Raw genomic sequence first — 20,215 nt, 5'->3', positions numbered from 1 at the left:
AATTCCTCCTTACTGCAAATGCTTCTCCTGCTCCCCTTTTTCCTTTTTTCCTTTTTTCCTTTTTTCAGTTTTCATCTTTCATTTGCCATTGTTTCATTTCTGCATCTTTTCATTATACTAACTTTCATTCTTTCCTTAGTATCAGTACCCTTTACTCACTGACATGCATAGACGGTTACCCAGTCTTTATGCATTTGCCCCGCTGCCTTTTTTATCTTCAGGCACTTTTGCCACCAGGACGTACTTTCTGCCACATTTACTTTTGCTTTTTCTTCTCACAGCCCGTGCCCTCGTTTTTGTTTTCATGTTTATTATGCTGGTTACCACCCCACTTTGGCATTTCTCCCCACGTTACATTGTGGACTCTTTCCCCAGTAAATACTCACTTCCTGTTTTGTCAAACCGGAAGTTTGCTTTACGCTCTAGTGTTACGCTCTTTCTTTTCTATTTCACTTCCGTTTTCATTTTCGTCCGCTCATTCTAGCCCAGATAGGACTACGTGAATCCTACAACCTGGATTCTGGAGCGCAGGCGAGCCGACTCAATTCCCGCCCCGTCTTTCATGCTGCCTTTACCCACTTAATTTACTTCATGCCCTCAGGATTGACATTATTTTGTCCTTTTTTCCCCCTCATTTCCCAGATCGCCTCCTTCAGACGCACCCGTCTTTTTGCTTCCAAGTCCATTTACTTGTGGACGCAGGGAAAGTTTGGTTTTCCATTTTCCCGTTTGTTTCTTTATGATCTACCCGTGTCGCTACCGGGTTGGAATTATCACCGGTATTGCGGTGAGTGCACTCCACCGTCATTTTAGCTCCTACATTACACGTGACTCTTGGGCATTTACTTTATCCTGAATTCGACACTTTCTTTGCCCCCTCTCCTTTAGATTTACCTTGATTATTTGCCAAACATACAGGTAGACATTTGTCTCACCCCGTTGCTGTGCATGCTCGTATTGTTTCTTTCTGTCCATCTTATGAATGGGCCGCTCTTGTAGTGGAGGCAGCATTTTAGATACATACATTGCTATGTTAGCATAAGCGCGTTAGATGTTAGAAACGCCATCTTGCCACTTTTGCTGCTTTTGCACACGACACTCCAGAGACATGTTATTATTTGAAAACTGCTTGCTTGCCTTTTCTTCACATGAGAACTGTCTGTTGTTCACATCCCTAGACGTGCAGTGCGACCTTGGTCTGAACATTGCGTGCAATAACACTGAGCCGCCAAACAATGTATGTTTTTGAGTTCAGGTTGATCGGCCCACTCTCTAGCCATAATACGCACACAGCTGCAAATACCTGAAAGTCGAGAGCCTTTATTATTGCAGTTTGCATGCATTAGACACACATTCTGGAGAAGAACTTTCCAGGCGCAGAGCAAAGCTGATCCTGTGATGTGATTCACCTAAGATGATCTTTACGGTATGGGGTTCCCCATTCAAACTTAGAGACCTTCTATTAGTATAATAATACTAGCTCACTAGTGAAGGAAGGGTGGTTGTATTCCACTGTCATCTGTAATATGATTTCTCACTTCATTTTCTATGGTATTGTAACAATGCTGATGGTTTTAATTATAATCATTTGTCTGATTATGTTAGCTAAGGTACTGCATCTTAGGACACATAGTTTATCAAATAAACATTTTAAACTATACCGTGTCTGTAATTACTCTTGTTGTCGACTGATATGAGAATAATAACAAACCGGTCTTTCTGATTCCCACCATTCCTGAGAGTACTCTAAGTCGCTTGTTCTGGGTTGTCTATACATTGGGAGCTCCGAGAGAATACGGATAACTAATGGGACACTGATGCTAGTCGGATTGGGGTTCTGGGTATGAAGGTGAGTTTTTGGTACACCGCAATTCACTGAGGTCCTGGTTTCCTGCTCATAGTTCTGTGCATGAGCAGAATCCCTGCCACACTCTTCCATTATGTCTTCAAGAGCGCCACCTTAGGACTGTTATTCTGTTAATCTACTTTTGCTATCGATTTCTCTTGCCTTTTCCTACCTATTACATCCTGCTAACCTATGTCGAGTGATCTTAATTTGTTTTTGCTTTTACTTATAAGCGCCACCATAGGATTTTGTACTCTGTCAATCCACTTTTATTCTCCATATCCCCTACATCTCCTACCCACCTAATCCCGCTAACTAATTTTGAGTGGCTTCAAGTGATTCTACGGGGGTAGCATGTACGATTAGATTCTTTAGCAACTCGTTGTCATTTTGTTTCGGCTCCTCTATTATTGCTTTTGTAACAAATATCTCTTTGCCTTGTTAAATTTGATCTGTGCCATACTACCTTCCATCTGCCATTTTGCTAATAATTATCGCCTCGTACTGCACTGTCATTACAGTGTTGAAAATGTTGCTAATTTGATTAACGTTTCTTGTGATACATACGATATGCATTGTTTAGTTTTACCGCAAAATGTACAATTTTCTCACTGTGTCACCTTTCACACATACTGAGTCTTCACGAATGATCCTATTTCTAATTTCTAATGTCCTCAGTCATAGCTCGTACACAGTGCCTTTTCTCTCTCTGTCCAGAGTAACGTTTTAATGAGCTTCCATCAATAGATATTGTTCATTCCACAATGTTTTTCCACTTATCTTGGGTATCTATGGAGTGTGAAGTCACTCTATTATGTGTTTCTCTCACAACATAGGGGCTCCACGTGATCTAAGGTGTTCACCTTTCAACACCATTTTAATTTATTTTCGTTGTTTATGCGCCCATTAGTGGTTTCCTTTTGTTTTATTTGCTGTTTTGTGTCCTTCCCAGCCCTGAAGAGTGACAATTGTACCACGTTGTGACGAAACACGTGTCAGCTGGTTTGTCCATTCTGTATTGATCTGGATTGTTAGTAAATCCCCATCTAAGATACTCCTGGTGTCGACCTTCATAATTTCAGCAACAAGAAATTTCTAAACTTTGGTTTTGACACTAAAACCACTATCCTTATACGTGTGCACAGGACTTTGTTCTATATCTCAGACTGATTTGCATATGGCCATGTTTGAACTGGGGTGGTTGAGTGAGCTAAAGAATGATGATGGATTAAACCCAGATCAGTTGACTGGGGGTGAGTGTTTGATTTGCTCAAACGCTCTGTCCATCATCCCCTTTGGTATAGCTTTGTTCGCCCTAAGTTGGCAGGGTATGCCCAGACATGGGTCCCTTGCTCACTTTGCCACTGGATTCAAGATAGCTTGGCTGATGAGGGTTATGAACCCGAAACCGGTCCCAGGATGCTTGTTTCTGGTTCAGGGAAGACATGGCTTGGCAGTTCGGGCTGGACTGTTCCCATGAGGCACAGGGTCAGACTGATTTGCATATGGCCATGTTTGAACTGGGGTGGTTGATTGAGCTAAAGAATGTTGATGTATTAAACCCAGATCAGTTGACTGGGGGTGAGTGTTTGATTTGCTCATTTCCATCATCCCCTTTGGTATCACATTGTAGATACAGCATGTCTTGAATCTTAAAAGAGGCTTACAGCCTGCTCATTACCATTTGTTGACTTGCTTGTCACTCTAATTTATTTGCTTTTTATTGGTTATTAAGTGCAATTTCCTGTCTCCCTTCTTCTTCCCTCATGTGTTTGTGTTTTTGTGGAGCATGGACTAAGTACCTCTTCCTTTTGAAGGTTTCATTCACTGCTTCGTTTCTGGTACTCTTTTTTAGCACTCTTCCACTTCACTCAATCTACCCTAGTCTACTCCACTCCACCCTACCCCAATCTACCTCTTTCCACTCGAGTTTACCCCAATCTACCTCACTCCAAACTGCCCCAATCAACCCCACTCCAAACTACACCGCTCCACCCCAATCTAACCCAAACACCCCATTCGACTCCACACCACCCTACTCCCGTGTACCCAAATCTACCTGACTCCACTCCTATCTACCCCACTCCATCCCAGTCTACTCCCCTCCAATCTACCCAACTCCACTCCACTGCAATCTATCCCACTATAATTTACCCCACTCTCATCTATCCTACTCCAGTCCATTCCAATCTACCCCCTCCACTTCAATCTACCCCACTCCAGTGTACCACAATCTACCCCACTCCAATCTCCACTCCATTAAAATCTATTCCACCCCACTCCACTCTACCCGACTCCAGGGCACTCCAATCCACCCCACTGCAATCTAGCACAATCTACCCAACTCCACCCCAATTTATTCCATTCATTCCACTCCAATCTACCCTACTCCAATCTACACAATGTACCCCACTCCAATCTACCCCAACCTGCCCAACTAACTCCATTCCACTCCAATCTAACCCACTCCACCCCAATCGACACAGTTGACCTCACTGTCCCCACTTCACTCTACCCCACTCCACTCCACCCCAGCCCAATCTACCCCACTCCAATATACCACACTTCACTGTAATCTACTCCACTTCAATCTACCACACTTCTCTCCACCCCAGGCTATGCCACACCACTCCACACTACCTAAATCTACCCCAGTCCACTCCAGTACAATCTGCCCTACAGCACTCCAATCTACCAGACCCCACTTCTCCCCAATCTATCCCACTTCACTCCAATTCACATCAGTCCACTCCAATCTACCCCACTCAACTCTAGTTTACTCCACCCCACTCTAATCTATCCCAATCTACTCCACTCCACTCCAGTCTACCACGCTTCATTCCAATCTGCCCCATTCTACCCCAATATACACCACTCTACTCCGATCTACCTCACTCAAGTCTATCCCACTCCAATACAATCTACCACACTCCACTCTCCACACCACTCCAATCTGCCTCACTCCAAGGTACCACAATCTACCCCACTCTACCCCACTCCACTCTATCCCCCTCCACTCTACCCCACACCACTCCAATCTGCCCCACTCCAAGGTACCACAATATACCCCACTCTACCCCACTCACTCTATCCTCCTCCACTCTACCCCACTCCACTCCAACCTACGCCACTCCATTCTACTCCAATTTACACTGGTCTGCCCCACTCCAGCCTACCACAATCTGCCCCACACCAATCTACCACAATCTACACCACTACACTCCACCCCAATATACACTAATGCCCCCCAGTCTATCCCAATCTACATCACCCTAATCCACTCAATCTTCCCCATTCCATATTAACCCACTCCACCCCAATCTAGCCCAATCCACCCCACTCCAATCTACCACACCCACTCCAATCTATCCCAATCCACTCCAGTCTACCCTCTACTACACTCCACTCTACTCCATTCTACCCCACTCTACCCCAATCTGCCCCACTCCTTCCCACTCCAATCTACCTAATTCCAATGTACCCCACTCCAATCCACCCAATCTACCCCCTTCAAACTACCTCAATCTACCCCTCCACTCAAAACTATCCCCTTCCACTCCACCCTTAATCTACCTCATGCCACTCCAATCTTTCCCACTCCAATCTTTCCCACTCCAATCTACCTCACTCCAATTTGCCCCACTCCATTCCAATCTACCTCACTCCAATCCACTCAATCTACCACACTCCACTCCAATCTACCCCAATCCACTCCACCTGTCTACCCTAATCCAATCTTCCCCAATCTACTTCACTCCACCCCAGTGTCAGGTCTATTCACACGGGAGCAGAACGACGCTAATTTCCGATGCCCCCATTTGAGACGTTCCTGCAAGGCTTAGGTAATCCTTCACAGGTAAGTTCCAATGGGGGAAGGGGAATTGGACAGAGAAGAGAATCTCCAAGCCCGCTGTCTGCTTTGCACTTCTTTAACAGTGGTTGGAGATTTCCAATCCGTTATGGCCTTCACCTTTTGTTCATCAATCTTTACTCCTTCAGGTGATAACACGAATCCTAAAAATTCCACTGTATCAGTGTTGAATAAACACTTCTCCAACTTGACAAATAGGGAATTCTCACATAAACGCTGCAGCACGGCTCAAACTTGAGCTAGATGTTCTTCCTTCGTGTTTGAGTAGATCAAAATGTCATCTATGTACACGATAGCACATTGATCTATGAATTCACTCAGTACATCATTGATGAAGTACTGGAAGGCCGCCGGCGCATTGCAAAGTCCGTACGGCATTACCAGATACTCATACAGGCCGTATTTTGTCCTAAACGCCGTCTTCCACTCATCGCCTTCTCGAAGTCTAATCCGATGGTAAGCTCCTCGTAGGTCTAAACAAGTGTAAATTTTGGCTTCCTTTACCTGGTCAATCAAAACTGAAATGAGAGGTAAGGGGTATCTGTTCTTGATTGTTATCCTGTTGATAGCTCTAAAGTCGATGCAAGTTCTGAGGTCTCCCCCCTTCTTCGGCACGAAGCATAGAGGGGATGAGACTGGGGATTGGGACGGTCTTATAAATCCAATCTCTAAATTTTTTGCCAAATATTCTTTCAAATGAACATTTTCTTTTTCAGTCAATGCATAAATCCGGCTGCACGGTAGATTAGCTCCTGTTTCAAATTCAATTTTGCAGTCTATGATCTGTGGGGGGGTAACACCTCTGCTTTGACCTCATCAAATACATCAGCGAAATCTTGATATTCCTCAGGTATCGTGACCGTTTGAATCACACATACCGAGTTCTCATTTTCACACAACAAGGCTGCAGCTCTGGGTCCTGGAACATCTAGTTTATTGTCGTAGCAATGCGTTGTGCAATAATCTGAATTTAATTTGATTGTACGAGCTCCCCAATCAATTAACGGATTATGCTCAGTGAGCCATGGCAAACCTAAAATCAATTGAAATTGGGGTGCAACGATCAAATTAAATTGCAAAATCTCTTGATGTCCTTCTATGGTTGTCATCTGTATAGGTTCCGTGTGACTAGTTATTGGTCCAGAAGTCAAATCGGTACCATCAATTGCTCTGACCTTTTCACTTTTTTCTTTCTTTATGGACTGCAACCCAATATGTCTTGCGAATCTGTGGTCGCAAAAATTGCCCGTTGCTCCCGAATCCACTATAACCATGACTCCGGTCAAAAACTCCTCCCTGAATATTAATGTCACTGACATAACCAAATGGGGAGAGGAGACTTGCAAGGTATTGGCCAACAAATGATTAATTGGAGTTGTTTCCTTAAGCGCACCCACCAGTTCAACTCCGCCTACTGGTGGTGCTACTAGTTTTCCTTCTCCTTCACCGAGATCTTGGGTCTTTTAACACACGTTTTAACAAAGTGTCCACTTCCTCCACAGTACATACATAATTTGTTAACTCTTCGCCTTTCCTTCTCCTCTTTAGTTAACGGACCTCTGATAACGCCAATCTGCATCGGTTCCGCCCCTGTAGAACCTTCTGTCGTCCGCGTGTTTTCGGATCTAGCACGATCAAAACGGGGGACACTGGACCTGAACTCTCTTCTTCGTTCTCCTTTTCGTTCATGTTGTCGGTGATCTATTTCCAAAACCAAATCCACCAAAGCTGAAATTTCCATGGGACGGTTAGGAATTTGGGACAAGGCGTCCTTTAACTCTTCACGTAACCCTTGATAGAAAACTGCTGCTCTTTTGTTTTCAGGCCAATTCGTCTCCACCACCAGTTTATTGAATTGAGCTATATACGCCACTAATTCTCTGTTGCCTTGTTTTAATTCTAACAGTTCATGGTCTGAGGCTTGAGAAGCTGTTCTCCTATCAAAGATTCGAAGGAATTCTTTTTTGAAGTCTTCGAGATTGTATAGGACTAGATCATCTTGAGTTACAAGTGGCATTGACCATGAAGCGGCATCCCCACTGAGGTAGGATAAGATGAAGGCTACACGGGATTGTGCATCGGGGAAAATCGTTGGACGGCACATAAAATGCAGAGAGCATTGCGTTAGAAAAATTTGAGCCTTCTGCGGGTCTCCATTGAATCTTTCTGGAGGAGCAAGAGGAATTACAGGGGATAGGGAATGAATGACTTGTGTGGGGTTTAAGGACAAAGTGCTGGTGTTAGTTCTCTGATTGTCAAAATAAGAAGTTCCTTGGCTAATTCCTGGGGCTGCCCTTTCTGTTTTAAAACTCACTATCTCCTGTCTCAAAATGTTGTTCTCCTCCCGAACTGCCTCAAGGTCTCTTTGTATATTTCCTAGGATATTCCCTAAACTCTTTAAATCTAAACCCTCCGTCATTCTGCTCAGGTGCTTACACCAACGTGGGCACTTCACTCTGTCAGGTCTATTCACACGGGAGCAGAACAACGCTAATTTCCGATGCCCCCAATTGAGATGTTCCTGCAAGGCTTAGGTAATCCTTCACAGGTAAGTTCCAATGGGGGAAGGGGAATTGGACAGAGGAGAGAATCTCCAAGCCCGCTGTCTGCTTCGTTTCTTCTTCTTCTTCTTTCTGAACTTCTGACAGCGCTGAAAACATTTACATTAATGACCATTAGAAGTGTAACTACATTTTTACTTTTAACTTACTCTCTTTCTATATAAACCTGGCTCGCTCGCCTTACCAGTTTCTGCTTGTGAGATGCTTCTCTTCTTACTTCTCAATTAGTATTTAGGGAATTGAGAAGGTTCCACTTAGTTCTCTTTCTCTCTTGTTTCTTTCTTCCGGAACCACAGGTGCAGCTCCTGTCTTCAGCTAAACAGAGGAACACTGGTAAGTATTTATTCACTAGTTAACACTATTGTATTATCTCCCTCAGCTCTTGTACTCACAAAATTTGAACTATAGTGGAATTTCCTTTCATTAGTAGATTAACTTCTTTTTCTTAATATCGTGATTGTATAAATCTTTTAGAACCTCTTTAATTGTACTCCATCCAAAAACCGGGAATAGGTTTAAGAGTCACTGCTTCCTCAGCTCGAGGTCTATTAATGTTCTTATACAAAACCTCACTGAGAATGTATACCTAGAAGGACAGGTTAAGCTTTTTTCCCAGTTTAGGAAGAAAACTGAAAACAAGCGTTTTCAGTTTCTCTAAGGTGACAGAACCTTTTCTTTTAATTTTTTACACGGTGACTGAATATCGTTTATAGTATACTATGGGTAATAATAGTTTCTCTAGCTTCTAGATATTGGTTCATGGTTTTAATGTGGAACCAAATAGTAATTCTGAGAGGAAATATATTTCAAGAGTTTTCGCAAAAGGTAAAGGTTTAAACACTAACCTCAGCTCTGGACCTTTTAACCGTCGGAATAAACGCGTATTAAATTTATCTTCCGCTTCTACCCTAACTGACTTGCGCGACGCCCCAAACCTCCTCCTCAGTAGATTTCTTCGGTGAAGTGCGCATTAGAACGTTGGCGCGCACTTCACCAGACCGGAGATAACATTAAAATCTAGACCGCTAAATAGCGGTGTTAGAGAGGCAGTTGCCGGCCATATTTGAATTTTGGCGATGCCATAACCATCGCCAGCTTAAGGGTAAATCAACTTGTGAAAGAGTTGGATTGGGCAAAAAGGAAGACACATAAGCTAAGGTCAGGTGAGAGGGAGGAAACCACCTGCGATCCCTGACACCCAGTTTACTCCAAAATATCCCACTCTACCCAGTCTAGCCCACTCTACCCATTCTATCTCACTCCACTCCAATATACCCTTCTCCACTCCACTGTGCCCTAATCTACCCCACTCTACTCCAGTCTAACCACTCCACTTAACCACAATCCACCCCACTCAATCAAACTCTACCCCAGTGTACCTCACTCCACTCTTATCTATTCCAATCTACCCTACTCCAATCTACTCTCCTGGATCTACTTCAATTTACCCCACTAGACTCTACTCCAATCTGCCCCACACCACTCCATTCCAATCTACCCCAGTCTACCCCACTCTACTCCAATCTGCCCCTCTCCACTCCGATCTATTCCAGTCTATCCCACTCCAATCTATCCTACTCCAATCTACTCTACTGGATCTAACTCAATCCACTCCTCTAGACTCCACTCCAATCTGCCCCACTCCACTCCAGTCTACCCCTGTCTATCCACTCTTATCCAATCTGCCCCAATCTACCCCACTCCACTCCAGTCCACCCCACTCCATACAGATAGTATGTACAGCTGTGGGTGTACTGCCAGGTAGGGACGAACCCCATGCAGGTTTTTCCTACTGAGGGGGTCGGCTCTCCCTGGGTGGGGCTGATGCCTTTAATATGGCCGCAGGGCCTGGGGCACTTTCCCAATTTCAAGTCCGCAAGAAAGTGCGCACACCCTTTCTATACATGTTAGGAAGGGTCTGCGTATCCAAGTATTCTAAACATAGGTCTGGTTGTGTGTGCACTCTCACCTAGGGTGGTTGTAACCCAGTGCCAGTCTGCCATTGCGGGCCGGGTGCGCACTGGCACATTTGATGCTGTAGATCCTATGTCCAGCCTGCCATTGCAGGCTGGTGGGGGGGTCACATTTGCACTAATGGATATCCCTGATTATGTGACCAGCCTGCCATTAAAGACTGGAGTGCACACTCGCACCAATGTTGTCTCTAGGTGTCTGTCCAGCCTGCCATTGCAGATTGAGGTGTGTGTGGCACTGCTGGTATTTTAATGTATGTGTCCAGCCTGCCATTGCAGACTGGTGTGCATGTGGCAATGCTGGTATTTCCAATATACGTGTCCAGCCTACCATAACATACTGGGGTGCTTGTTGCATCGCTGGTATTTCCACTATACATGTCCAGACTGCCATTGCAGACTGGTGTGCGTGTGGCACTGCTGGTATTTCCAATATACGTGTCCAGCCTGCCATTGCAGAGTGGGGTGCATGTTGCAATGCTGGTATTTCCACTATACGTGTTCAGCCTTCCATTACAGACTAGGATGCGTTTTGCAACACTGGGATTTCCAAAAACCTGGCCAGTCGCCAGCACAGACTGATGTGTGCATGGCCCCAATGGTGTACCCAAACATGTATACAGCTCTCTATTGCAGGCTGGTGTGCGCACTGACACCGATGACGCCTCTGAGTACATGTGCAGCCTACTTTTGCAGACTGGTACGTTGGGCTGCAACAATGGATTGCTTACCATGTTTTACTATTAATGGATTTTCAGTGATAACCCCTTTCCAATGGGAAATATGGCTTTGTCATGTTTTGCGTAGAAATGCCACTACCAGAACTTGGGCATTTCTCTTTTCTAAATGCCCCGTTGTGCACCTTTGTTCCAGTCTCCAGTCCACACTGGAAGGTGGGGGAACACATCTGGGCCTTCCCCAGCGACAGCTATAAAACACTGGGCATGCAACTGCGATGACAGACCTCTGCCATTTGCGGGCCTAGATGGAGTGATTGGAGGAAAAGGTTTTGACACTTGTGCTCTGGAGCCATATTATGGCCCCACTAAAGATTAGGATCTGCATTCCATAGACTCATGGCAGACATGACTGGATTTTAGGGTAGACATCTGTGGTTCAAAGGGAGGCCCTTTGAACTACCCCTGACTTCAAATACACATTGTGGTATAACTATTGGTGTACACTTCAGTAAGGGGTGAGATACGCTTGTGGGGACATAGGACCGAAAACCTGGGCTACGTGGTGCACATTGCCAGAGCACTCTGTTGTCCACAAGGAGGATTACTTGAAAGGGACCACATGCCCTTTCTGAATAGTTGCTGGCCTTGGCTGACTACCTGCTGCAATGTAGCACCCTGAAGTATGCTCTCCAAAGGTTTGTGCGAGTCCCCTGTTCTCCCAGAGATCTCAGGGACATCAAATAGCTCCTACAAGGGACCCTCACCATCTACCTGTGACACCCGAAGAGCGATGCCCACTAAAGTGCCCACATAGACTGCTGGATTCTAACTGGTGGCGCGGTGTGAGCTTGGACCTAAGTATTGTGCCTGGAGACTGAATCGCCTGGTGCCGAGTCCCGAAGTCAGGCCCACAACTAAGGCATGTGTCCCCCTCATCATGGGGGCCCTGGCACGCATAAGCGACTTGTTGGTAGTAAGCAAATTCACTGGTTGTGGGACCATCATGGTCCGCTTCGTCACTCATGCCGACTGCGTGTTCATTACATACGGTGTCTGAGTCATAGGTTACGAGCCTCAGAGGTAGGGGCTTAACGGTAGTAGTGCTTCATTCTACCTCGTGAGGCATTGTTGAACCTGTACCTGTGTGTGTGACCGGAATCGTCTGGTGTGATCAATATCAACATGCACCTGACTTGTGCCTCATTTTCAGGGAGGTATGGATCTAGTAATTCTTCGCTGTGTGTGTGACTGGAACTAGTGAAAATCATATCATCACACACCAGATGTTGAGCCCGGCTTGTTTAGTGCGACCAAAATCACCATGCACTGGACGTGGTGCCTCCTCTGCAAGGAGGTGCTGTTTTTTGCAACTCTTCGTTGTGTGACCGAGACAGTCTGGTGCGACCAGTATCATCGTGCACGAGGCTTTGTGCCTGGATTGCCTGGGTGCGACTCTAATCGACGTGTATCTGGTGGGGTGCCTCATCCTTCCGAGAGGACCTCCTCCTCTGCTTCGTTTATTATTCCTTGATCGTTCCCTATCGGTCCACAGCATGGCAGACCAACTGCACTCTCCTAACCCAGCCTTCCCTGACGTCATTGGGGTGCCAGATAGTATTGCCTGGCCAGGGCCTGGGTAGTGTGAGTGTTTGCCTGGGTGGGTGAAATGCTCCAGAGAATGATCAGAAGCAGGTTGAGAGACTGCTTGACCCCTTGTGCCTTGTAGAACTGGGCTGGTACCAGAATTCCCTTGTGAACCCCTTTTGTAGTGACCGAATATTGCCCTCAGCCCATTCCTGCTCCGCATCCTGTGGGTGAACTTCTCAAGTGGCTGCCAACCCCCTTTTGTTGGCCGGCTCCTAATGCACCTTGCTGCCTAACTCCCACATGCTTCCCTGGGACGCTGGCTACTTTGGCCACTAGCGGCTTAGTGCCAGGGGGAGGACGGGGTTTCTCCATTCAGGGGGGTAAGGTCAGGTGGAAGGTGAAAGGAGGCTTTGGGGCCATGGGGTCCTCAGTGTGTTACCAATTGATCTGCTGGCTATCAGTAGAACCACATTAGGGTGTGGGGTGCGTATGTGTGCGTGCATGTTCGTACAGGCCTGACTGATTGCCGTTGCACTGCATAGCAGTGCAGATTGAGTGTGTGTGTGTGGGAGTGATAGTAAGTGAGCTGCCTGTGGTTGACGACACCGGCTGGCGGTTTACTACATACGTTGATTTTGTGTTAGGAAGGCATTACATAGGACATTGGTTTTACCCGTGTGGCCTTGGCCCCAGGTGCTGCTAAAAAGTAGTATCATTCTGTGTATGTACATATTGCTGATATCGTTCGTTGACTTGTACTCATTGTGGGGTGGGCCTGGGGTGGACAACTTATTGCACCGCATAACGGTGCCTGAGGAGGGGATGGGGGTCGGATCTAATCTTTTCCACATGTGCATATTGCTAATGTTATTCATACCTGGCTGGGCCTAGTACAGCTAGAAATAATTCCTAATGTGATTTATGCCCAGACGTAAAGGATATTCATGCTATATTGGTTATTATGTGTGTGTTGACTACAAATGTTATTTACATACATCACCTGTGAAGTCTCTTTTGTAACGCATACCGGCAACGTTATTTGAACCTAGCCGTTCCTAGTACAGTTAGAAATAATTCCCAATGTGAATTATGCCCAGAAGTATACTATGTTCATGTTAGGTTGGTTATTATGTGTGTGTTGAATACAAATGTTATTTACATACATCATGTGTTCAGTCTCTTTTGTGACGCTCAAGGTATTTATCGTGACTGTGTAATGTGTCAATGCTTTACACATTGCCTCTGTGATAAGCCTGGCTGCTCAGTGCGAAGCTTCCCAAGGGTGAACGCAGTTTATGCAGTGAGTGTAATCACCTGCTCCTGACGGGAGTGGTAAGTTCTGCCTGGCTAGGTCATCGCTTCAGACAATCAAAAGTACCAGTTCCAACATCCACTCTGCCCCAATACAATCTACCTCAATCTACCCCACTCTACTCTACCCAGTCTATCCCACCCCAATCTACTCCACCCCACCCCACCCCAACCCACTCCACTCCAACCCATTAACCTTTAGCCATGCTGAACAGCAGCCACACTGGTGTACAACATGGCTAAAACACATTGCCAAATCCAATAGCTCTCACATAGGTGAAACCTATTGGCTTTGTCAGTGCTTGTTCCCCTTGCTTTCTCTTTCACCCGTTATGTCTTTGTACTTTTTCACACATTTTCCTGCTTGCATTCTCTTTCACCCCTGGTTTTTGTGCAATTTTCACTTGTTGTTTACACTCTTCTCACTCGTTTTTCTGTCTGATTTCTCTCCTACACCTCATGCCTTTGTGATATTTTCACTCAGTTTTGTCAATCTTTTCACATATTTTAGGTTGAAGGCTACCAGATACTCAGCTGTCTAGTTTGCTAACAATATTTTGGGGACATTCTGAAAGCTTCCCTAGGAATGCATTTTGCCCACTGCTTACCATTGGCTTTGTTTTCGTACCTCACATTTGCTTGCTTTCTATTTGCTGGCTTTATTTGTTTAAGCTGTCCAGCTTGAGTTTGTACCTCCTGTGGAGCATAGCTTATTTACTGTATTCTTCCACAGCTCGCTTTCAGCAAACAGGCCTTTACATCTTGTTCTTATCTTGCCACATTTGCTGTGCATTCAAAGAAAAAGGTCAAATGTCAGGCTTTGTTGTCTGAGGGAGCTTGTTGTTTACTTTTTTTTCATTACTTTGTTGGACCTGGCCCTTTTAGCAGGGTTATCCTCAAACATTTTGCCTTCTTCCTCCTCTGTTTTGATTACATTTTTGCTGGTTTTAGGACCCTGGTCACTTTACCACTGCTAACCAGTGCTAAAGTGCAGGTGCATCCTATCTAAAATGTAATAGTAAATGTTTTCTCTCTAAATGGCATTTTTAACTTACGTCCTTAGTATAGTGCACTGTGTGTGCCAAGGGCCTGTAAATCAAATGCTACTAGTGGGCCTGCAGCACTGATTTTGCTACTCACATGAGTAGCCCTGCAAACATGTCTCAGGCATGCACCTGCAGTGTCTGTGTGTGCAGTTTTAAACTTCCATTTCGACCTGGCAACCACTTGCCAGGTCCAAACCTTCCCTTTTATTACATATAAGGCACCCCTACGGTAGGCCCAGGCAGCCCCCTGGGCAGGGTGCAGTGTATTTAGAAGGTAGGACATCTACTGCTGTGTTTTATAAGTCCTGGTAGTAAAATACTGCCAGGTTAGATTTTTGGGGTCTGTGTGACTTTGCAGCTGGCCTGCGCTCCCATCCAGTCGGCGCAGAACTGTTGGATTGGTACCGGACATGACATTGAGATAGCCCCAGATGGAGCTATTGATTTCTAAGACCTGTAGTTTTAAGTGATCTTTTCAAAAGTGATATCTTGATTTGTGTATTTTGGATTTTTGTCGTTTTGGTTTTGTTTTATTCTGATAAATATTGGATATTTTTCTGAACCGGTGTGGAGTACTTTTGTTGTGTTTTCACTGTGTTACTGTGTGTGTAGGTGTACAAATACTACAATATACAATGTTATGAGAGCGGCTCCATGTACCAAAGGGACAGGGCTCTAAATGAACTGAAATGTGAAATAAATATTCGCTTTGGTATTAGACTCACTTAGCATCCTTCTTCACTCGATACAGCATTCATTCATACTTCATATATGCATCATCAAACTCCCAATTCAATAGTTGTGGTGCTACAAATACTCACATGGTAGAGAAAGTATAAATATGACTACACCACAATTTAAAAAAGCAATTCATACATAAAAAACATTTTATGAATCCAGAACTAACCCAACATAGTCTATTTATCACACAAGGGTCAAAGGGCCTATAGGGTCCAGTTTGAAAGTCAGACTATATTTCGTAGCAACACAATGAAATACACTTTAAAAACCAATGGTGGGAGAACTAACATGAAAATGATTCTTTTTTATGAAAACGAAAGAAGAGAGACAAAAGAGAGACAAAACATATACGACAATACGCTTATTTGTAGTTCGTAGACTAGTCTATATGTGCAGTCAACATAGGCCTTTGATTAATGCAAACCTTTTCGTCAAAAATGCCGAAGTGCCCAAAGGACTAAGTTTGTCCAAGCATTGATGCGTTTCGGTGGTATTGTACATATAACAACCACCTTTTTCAAGACCAAGATTTGTGTCCCTCTTTAAAACCGTTGTCTGTACAACTTATACATAAATACATCAATATTACTAATTGTGTCATTATTTGTTACCAAATAATCAAATGATAAAAAGTTATTCATTTTACATTCAAGAGTTTAAATATTTCTTGTCTCCTCCCGCGTTTCAATTATATCATGTTGCACCAAAACTGCAAATATTGGATGACTCATATATGTCATCTATGGACCCCACCCTCCAATTCAATCATCCACAGTGGTGGATCTCAACCAAACCTCACATATTCAACTCTTTGTGTGGACCACCGCTTACACCATATAGTCAGCCCGTATTTACAGCCATATGATCTGAGAACAATAAGCACGTTAATCATTTTTGGGCCTCATAGATGTCACACTGAGTGGGCCAATCAATCCCATTCATTCCCAAATAATGATAGCTTTTAACTCCCAATCCACACCCATTCATACTCAATCTGTTTCCTTACTCACCGATTGAATTATTTGATTTGTCCTAACCCGGTGTGGAGCAATGTCCTTTATGCTGGGACCATTGTTAGTCGAACTCTGTTGTTCCAGTATGCAGAGGACCAATATTGTATTTTCTATTATTTAGAAAAATAAGGAAAATTAATATCCATTGCCCTCTGGTATTTTATAGTGTTTTGTATATCAAAACTACACTGGTTTATATGTGTCTTCATGCTTACCCAGTGGTTGAAGCCATGATTTGCATTTTTTTGTTATATATTATTAGGTCTCTTAGCTGTAACATTCATTGTTAATCAAAACCTTTACCCTACCACTTACTATTGGTAGTTGATACTGGTGGGTATATTTCACTGTATCCTTAATCTGGAATCTGTGCCCAATATGTTGTTTATGAGGACCACATTCTGTCAGTCTCCCAGGCTCAAGATGATCTAATTACAAGAAATATCAAAATATCAAGACGTGCTCTTCATTAGCATGACTTATGCTCTAAGATACTTGGAAGAATATTTTTTACAAAGCCCTAGAGCCAAACTCTCTATCTAGGGCCGGCTCCTCTGTGTGTCCCTCTTACCTCAATTTTCGTGATTTCATTAGGCGTCCTTGTGGTTTGCCTCCTCCTTTTCTAATTGAATCACGGGCGCTGAGCTGCGGCTTATATTACTTGCCTGCGCTACTCGCTACTCACGTCCCACTAATTATATCCTGTTTGCATTACGTGGCGTATGACAAGCCAGGTCTATCTTTCGCAACCGCGATGCGGCCATGTTTAAATGGTTTGTAATATATGGTTACCATAACAAAACCTGTTGGTGCATACATCACTGAACTACTTGCACCAAAGCTCCCTTTTGATTTTTCAAAAAGCAATGTCTTTTTTAGGCAACAAGTTGTTATTGCTTTTGATTAATTTTAAAATATATTCTGTTAGTGTACTCCACGTCATTACTTATTTTTTTCATATTGATGTCACATGGTAACCAAAATGATCTCATCTATCTGTTTCGCTTGCAGTAATCATATCTGAATTCACAATGAGGGGAATCTGCAAAGTAAGCCTGTACAAGTATGTGGACTAAATAAACCATTGGTATCCAATTGTATTATCCATATATTATAGAAAATGTTCATAGAGAGCGGATGACGAGTAATTGTTATTTATATCCCACTTCTTAGTACGTGTTATGTACTACACGTATGCACCTGTATAAACTATAGCTACACAATTGAATATTTTGATATATAATATAATATCCACTTATGCTTTATAACCTGTCTCTAAGTGTAGGACCAAAGACGGACTTAACAAAACAATATATACAGTAAAAACCTAGATATATATTATCCTCAAATAAATTTTGTCAATTCTTCTCTTGCATTTAACCCCTGTCTAACAGTATTTAGCCTCGAAATGTAGCATTGCTCTCTTAATTTTATCTTTTCGTCTAGAAAGCCTCCACGTTTGATCTCTATGATTTTTTGTAATATGAACCATCAAAAGTTTGGATGTCCATGTTTTGCATGTATGGAATGCTCAACTAGTGGTGCATTTATCTTTCCAGTTTTTAATGCTGATTTATGCTCTATAAGGCGCAATCTTAATTCACACCCCGTCTCTTCGATATAACCAAAACAGCAGGGACATTGTAAGAAGTATATAATATTACTGCTATAGCAATTATTGAGACTTTTTGATATCACTTTGATGCCATTGCATTAGATCATTTTGAGAACAATGCATTGATCAGATATGGCACAATATCCACATTTATAATTGCCTACCGCCCTGCCATGATTTAGTGTAATTTGCTGATCCCCTTTTAACTCTCTAAATCTGTGCACTAAGGTGTTTCTCAAATTTTGGTTATGTCTAAATGCAAAAATAGATTTGTCTAGTTGTATCTCTTCACCCTCATTAAGGAGGTTCCAGTTTTTATTAATGATGTTCTTGATTTGGTTGCTCATATTTGAAAATTGACTGACAAAAACTATTTTGTCATTCTGTTTATTTCTCTCATTTTTATTGATAAACATACTTTCCCTATTGTAAAAACTGGCTCTTTTAAAATAATGATTAATCAATTTCTTAAGATAGGCCTCGGTCTTTCAATTTCGTCTTTAAAACCTCTGAGTGTTTATAAAAATCATTCAATATAGAACAATTTCTACGGAGACGTAGAAATTGTCCAAATGGTATATTATCTTTCTGTGACCTGGGATGAAAACTTGAATAGTGGCGGAGAGTATTCTTATCAGTGGGTTTCGTGTATAACTCCACTTTTAGTATACCCCCACTATTTTTTTATGTAATGTCCAAAAAATTAACACTGATATTGCTCCACTGGGCCGTACATTTCAAATTTGGGTCCCCTAGGTTCAACCATTCTAGAATTCCCTTAGAGTTTCACTTTGGGCCATCTCATATAAATAAAATATCATCAATGAATCAATACCAGTCAATTATATTTTCAAAATAATTGTGCCAATTCATTACAAATGTGTTGGGTTTCAAATTCACTAACATAAAGGCAGGCCAAGTTTGGAGCACAGGTGGCCCCCATGCTTGTCCCTTTGCACTGCCTGAAGAAATCATCGATAAATAGAAAAATATTGTTCTTTAAAACCATTGTCACACATTGTACAATGAACCCCTTGTTGATCCCGGGAATCTCTTCTTTCTCTAGAATCCTACCAATTACCTCAATAGTATCATCCTGGGGTATATTAGTATAAAGAGCTTAAATATCGAGGGTAACAAGCATTTGTCTACCCTCATTAAAGCTCCTACATTCCAGGACTGACACAATATGTGCTGAATCCCTAATGTATGATTTCTGTTTAGTGACCAAGGGTTTCAGGAAACGATCTGCGTACTTGCTTAGTGGTTCCAAAAGGGAACCTAAGCTACTCACAGTGTGCCTCATTGGAGGATCTAATTCATCTTTATGAATTTTTGGTAAGCAATAAATGGCTGGGGTGATTGGGTTGTCATTCTACAAGAACCTGAATGCATCCTCGCATATCCAATCATTGTCCCTAGCATTTCGGAGAAGTGCATCTACCTCTCTTTTTAAAATAGGAAGCCTACTCCCTGGTACTTTCATATAGTGGTCACTAACATCAAAGAGACCCCTCATGCGTCTCGCATAATCTACTGTATCAAAGATAACTACACCCCTACCCTTATCGGCTGGCTTGATTGTAATGCTATTGTCAGCCTTAAGCAAATTCATAGCCTCTCATTGGGGACGATTCACAGAACTAATCTGAGACAAAATACTAAACTTACTACTTTTGGTGTTCACAGAAGGCATTTAGCAGTAGTAAACTTAAGTTAAACTTAAGTTTGTCTTAAGTTTTGGTCTTGAGACAAAATCCTAACTGAGGACAAAATCCTAACTAAAGACAAAATCCTAATTTAAGACAAAATCCCAACTTTACTACTACTAAATGCCTTCTGTGAATACCAAAAGTAGTAACTTTAGGATTTTGTCTCAGATTAGTTCTGTGAATCGGCCCCTCTGTTCTTGTGACATATTATTTGGTAACCATTTAGAGTTCTGTGTGAGTTTATATATGTTGCATTCTA

The 20,215-nt window shown here is 43.1% G+C and overlaps 1 protein-coding gene across 4 annotated transcripts in view; it reads left to right on the top strand.

Moving 5' to 3' along the window:
• Nucleotides 1-589: 589 nt before the first annotated feature.
• LOC146860521 (ras-related and estrogen-regulated growth inhibitor-like protein A) overlaps nucleotides 590-20,215 on the top strand; it is an 86,632-nt gene continuing 67,006 nt past the window's right edge. Inside the window, exons 1-2 of one of the 4 annotated variants that reach the window (XM_085644432.1) lie at nucleotides 590-787; nucleotides 8,575-8,611. In XM_085644432.1, coding sequence (XP_085500558.1) covers nucleotides 740-787; nucleotides 8,575-8,611 — 85 coding nt within the window. In that variant the 5' untranslated portion in view covers nucleotides 590-739. Of the gene's footprint in view, nucleotides 1,427-1,467; nucleotides 1,850-5,961; nucleotides 8,266-8,574; nucleotides 8,612-20,215 lie in introns of those variants that run through there. The other 3 variants (XM_085644433.1, XM_085644434.1, XM_085644431.1) reach the window with 3 other exon arrangements.

This window comes from Triturus cristatus, chromosome 3_1 (assembly GCF_964204655.1).
Source record: "Triturus cristatus chromosome 3_1, aTriCri1.1, whole genome shotgun sequence".
Lineage (NCBI taxonomy): Eukaryota > Metazoa > Chordata > Amphibia > Caudata > Salamandridae > Triturus > Triturus cristatus.
This window is presented reverse-complemented; position numbering and strand designations above follow the sequence as displayed.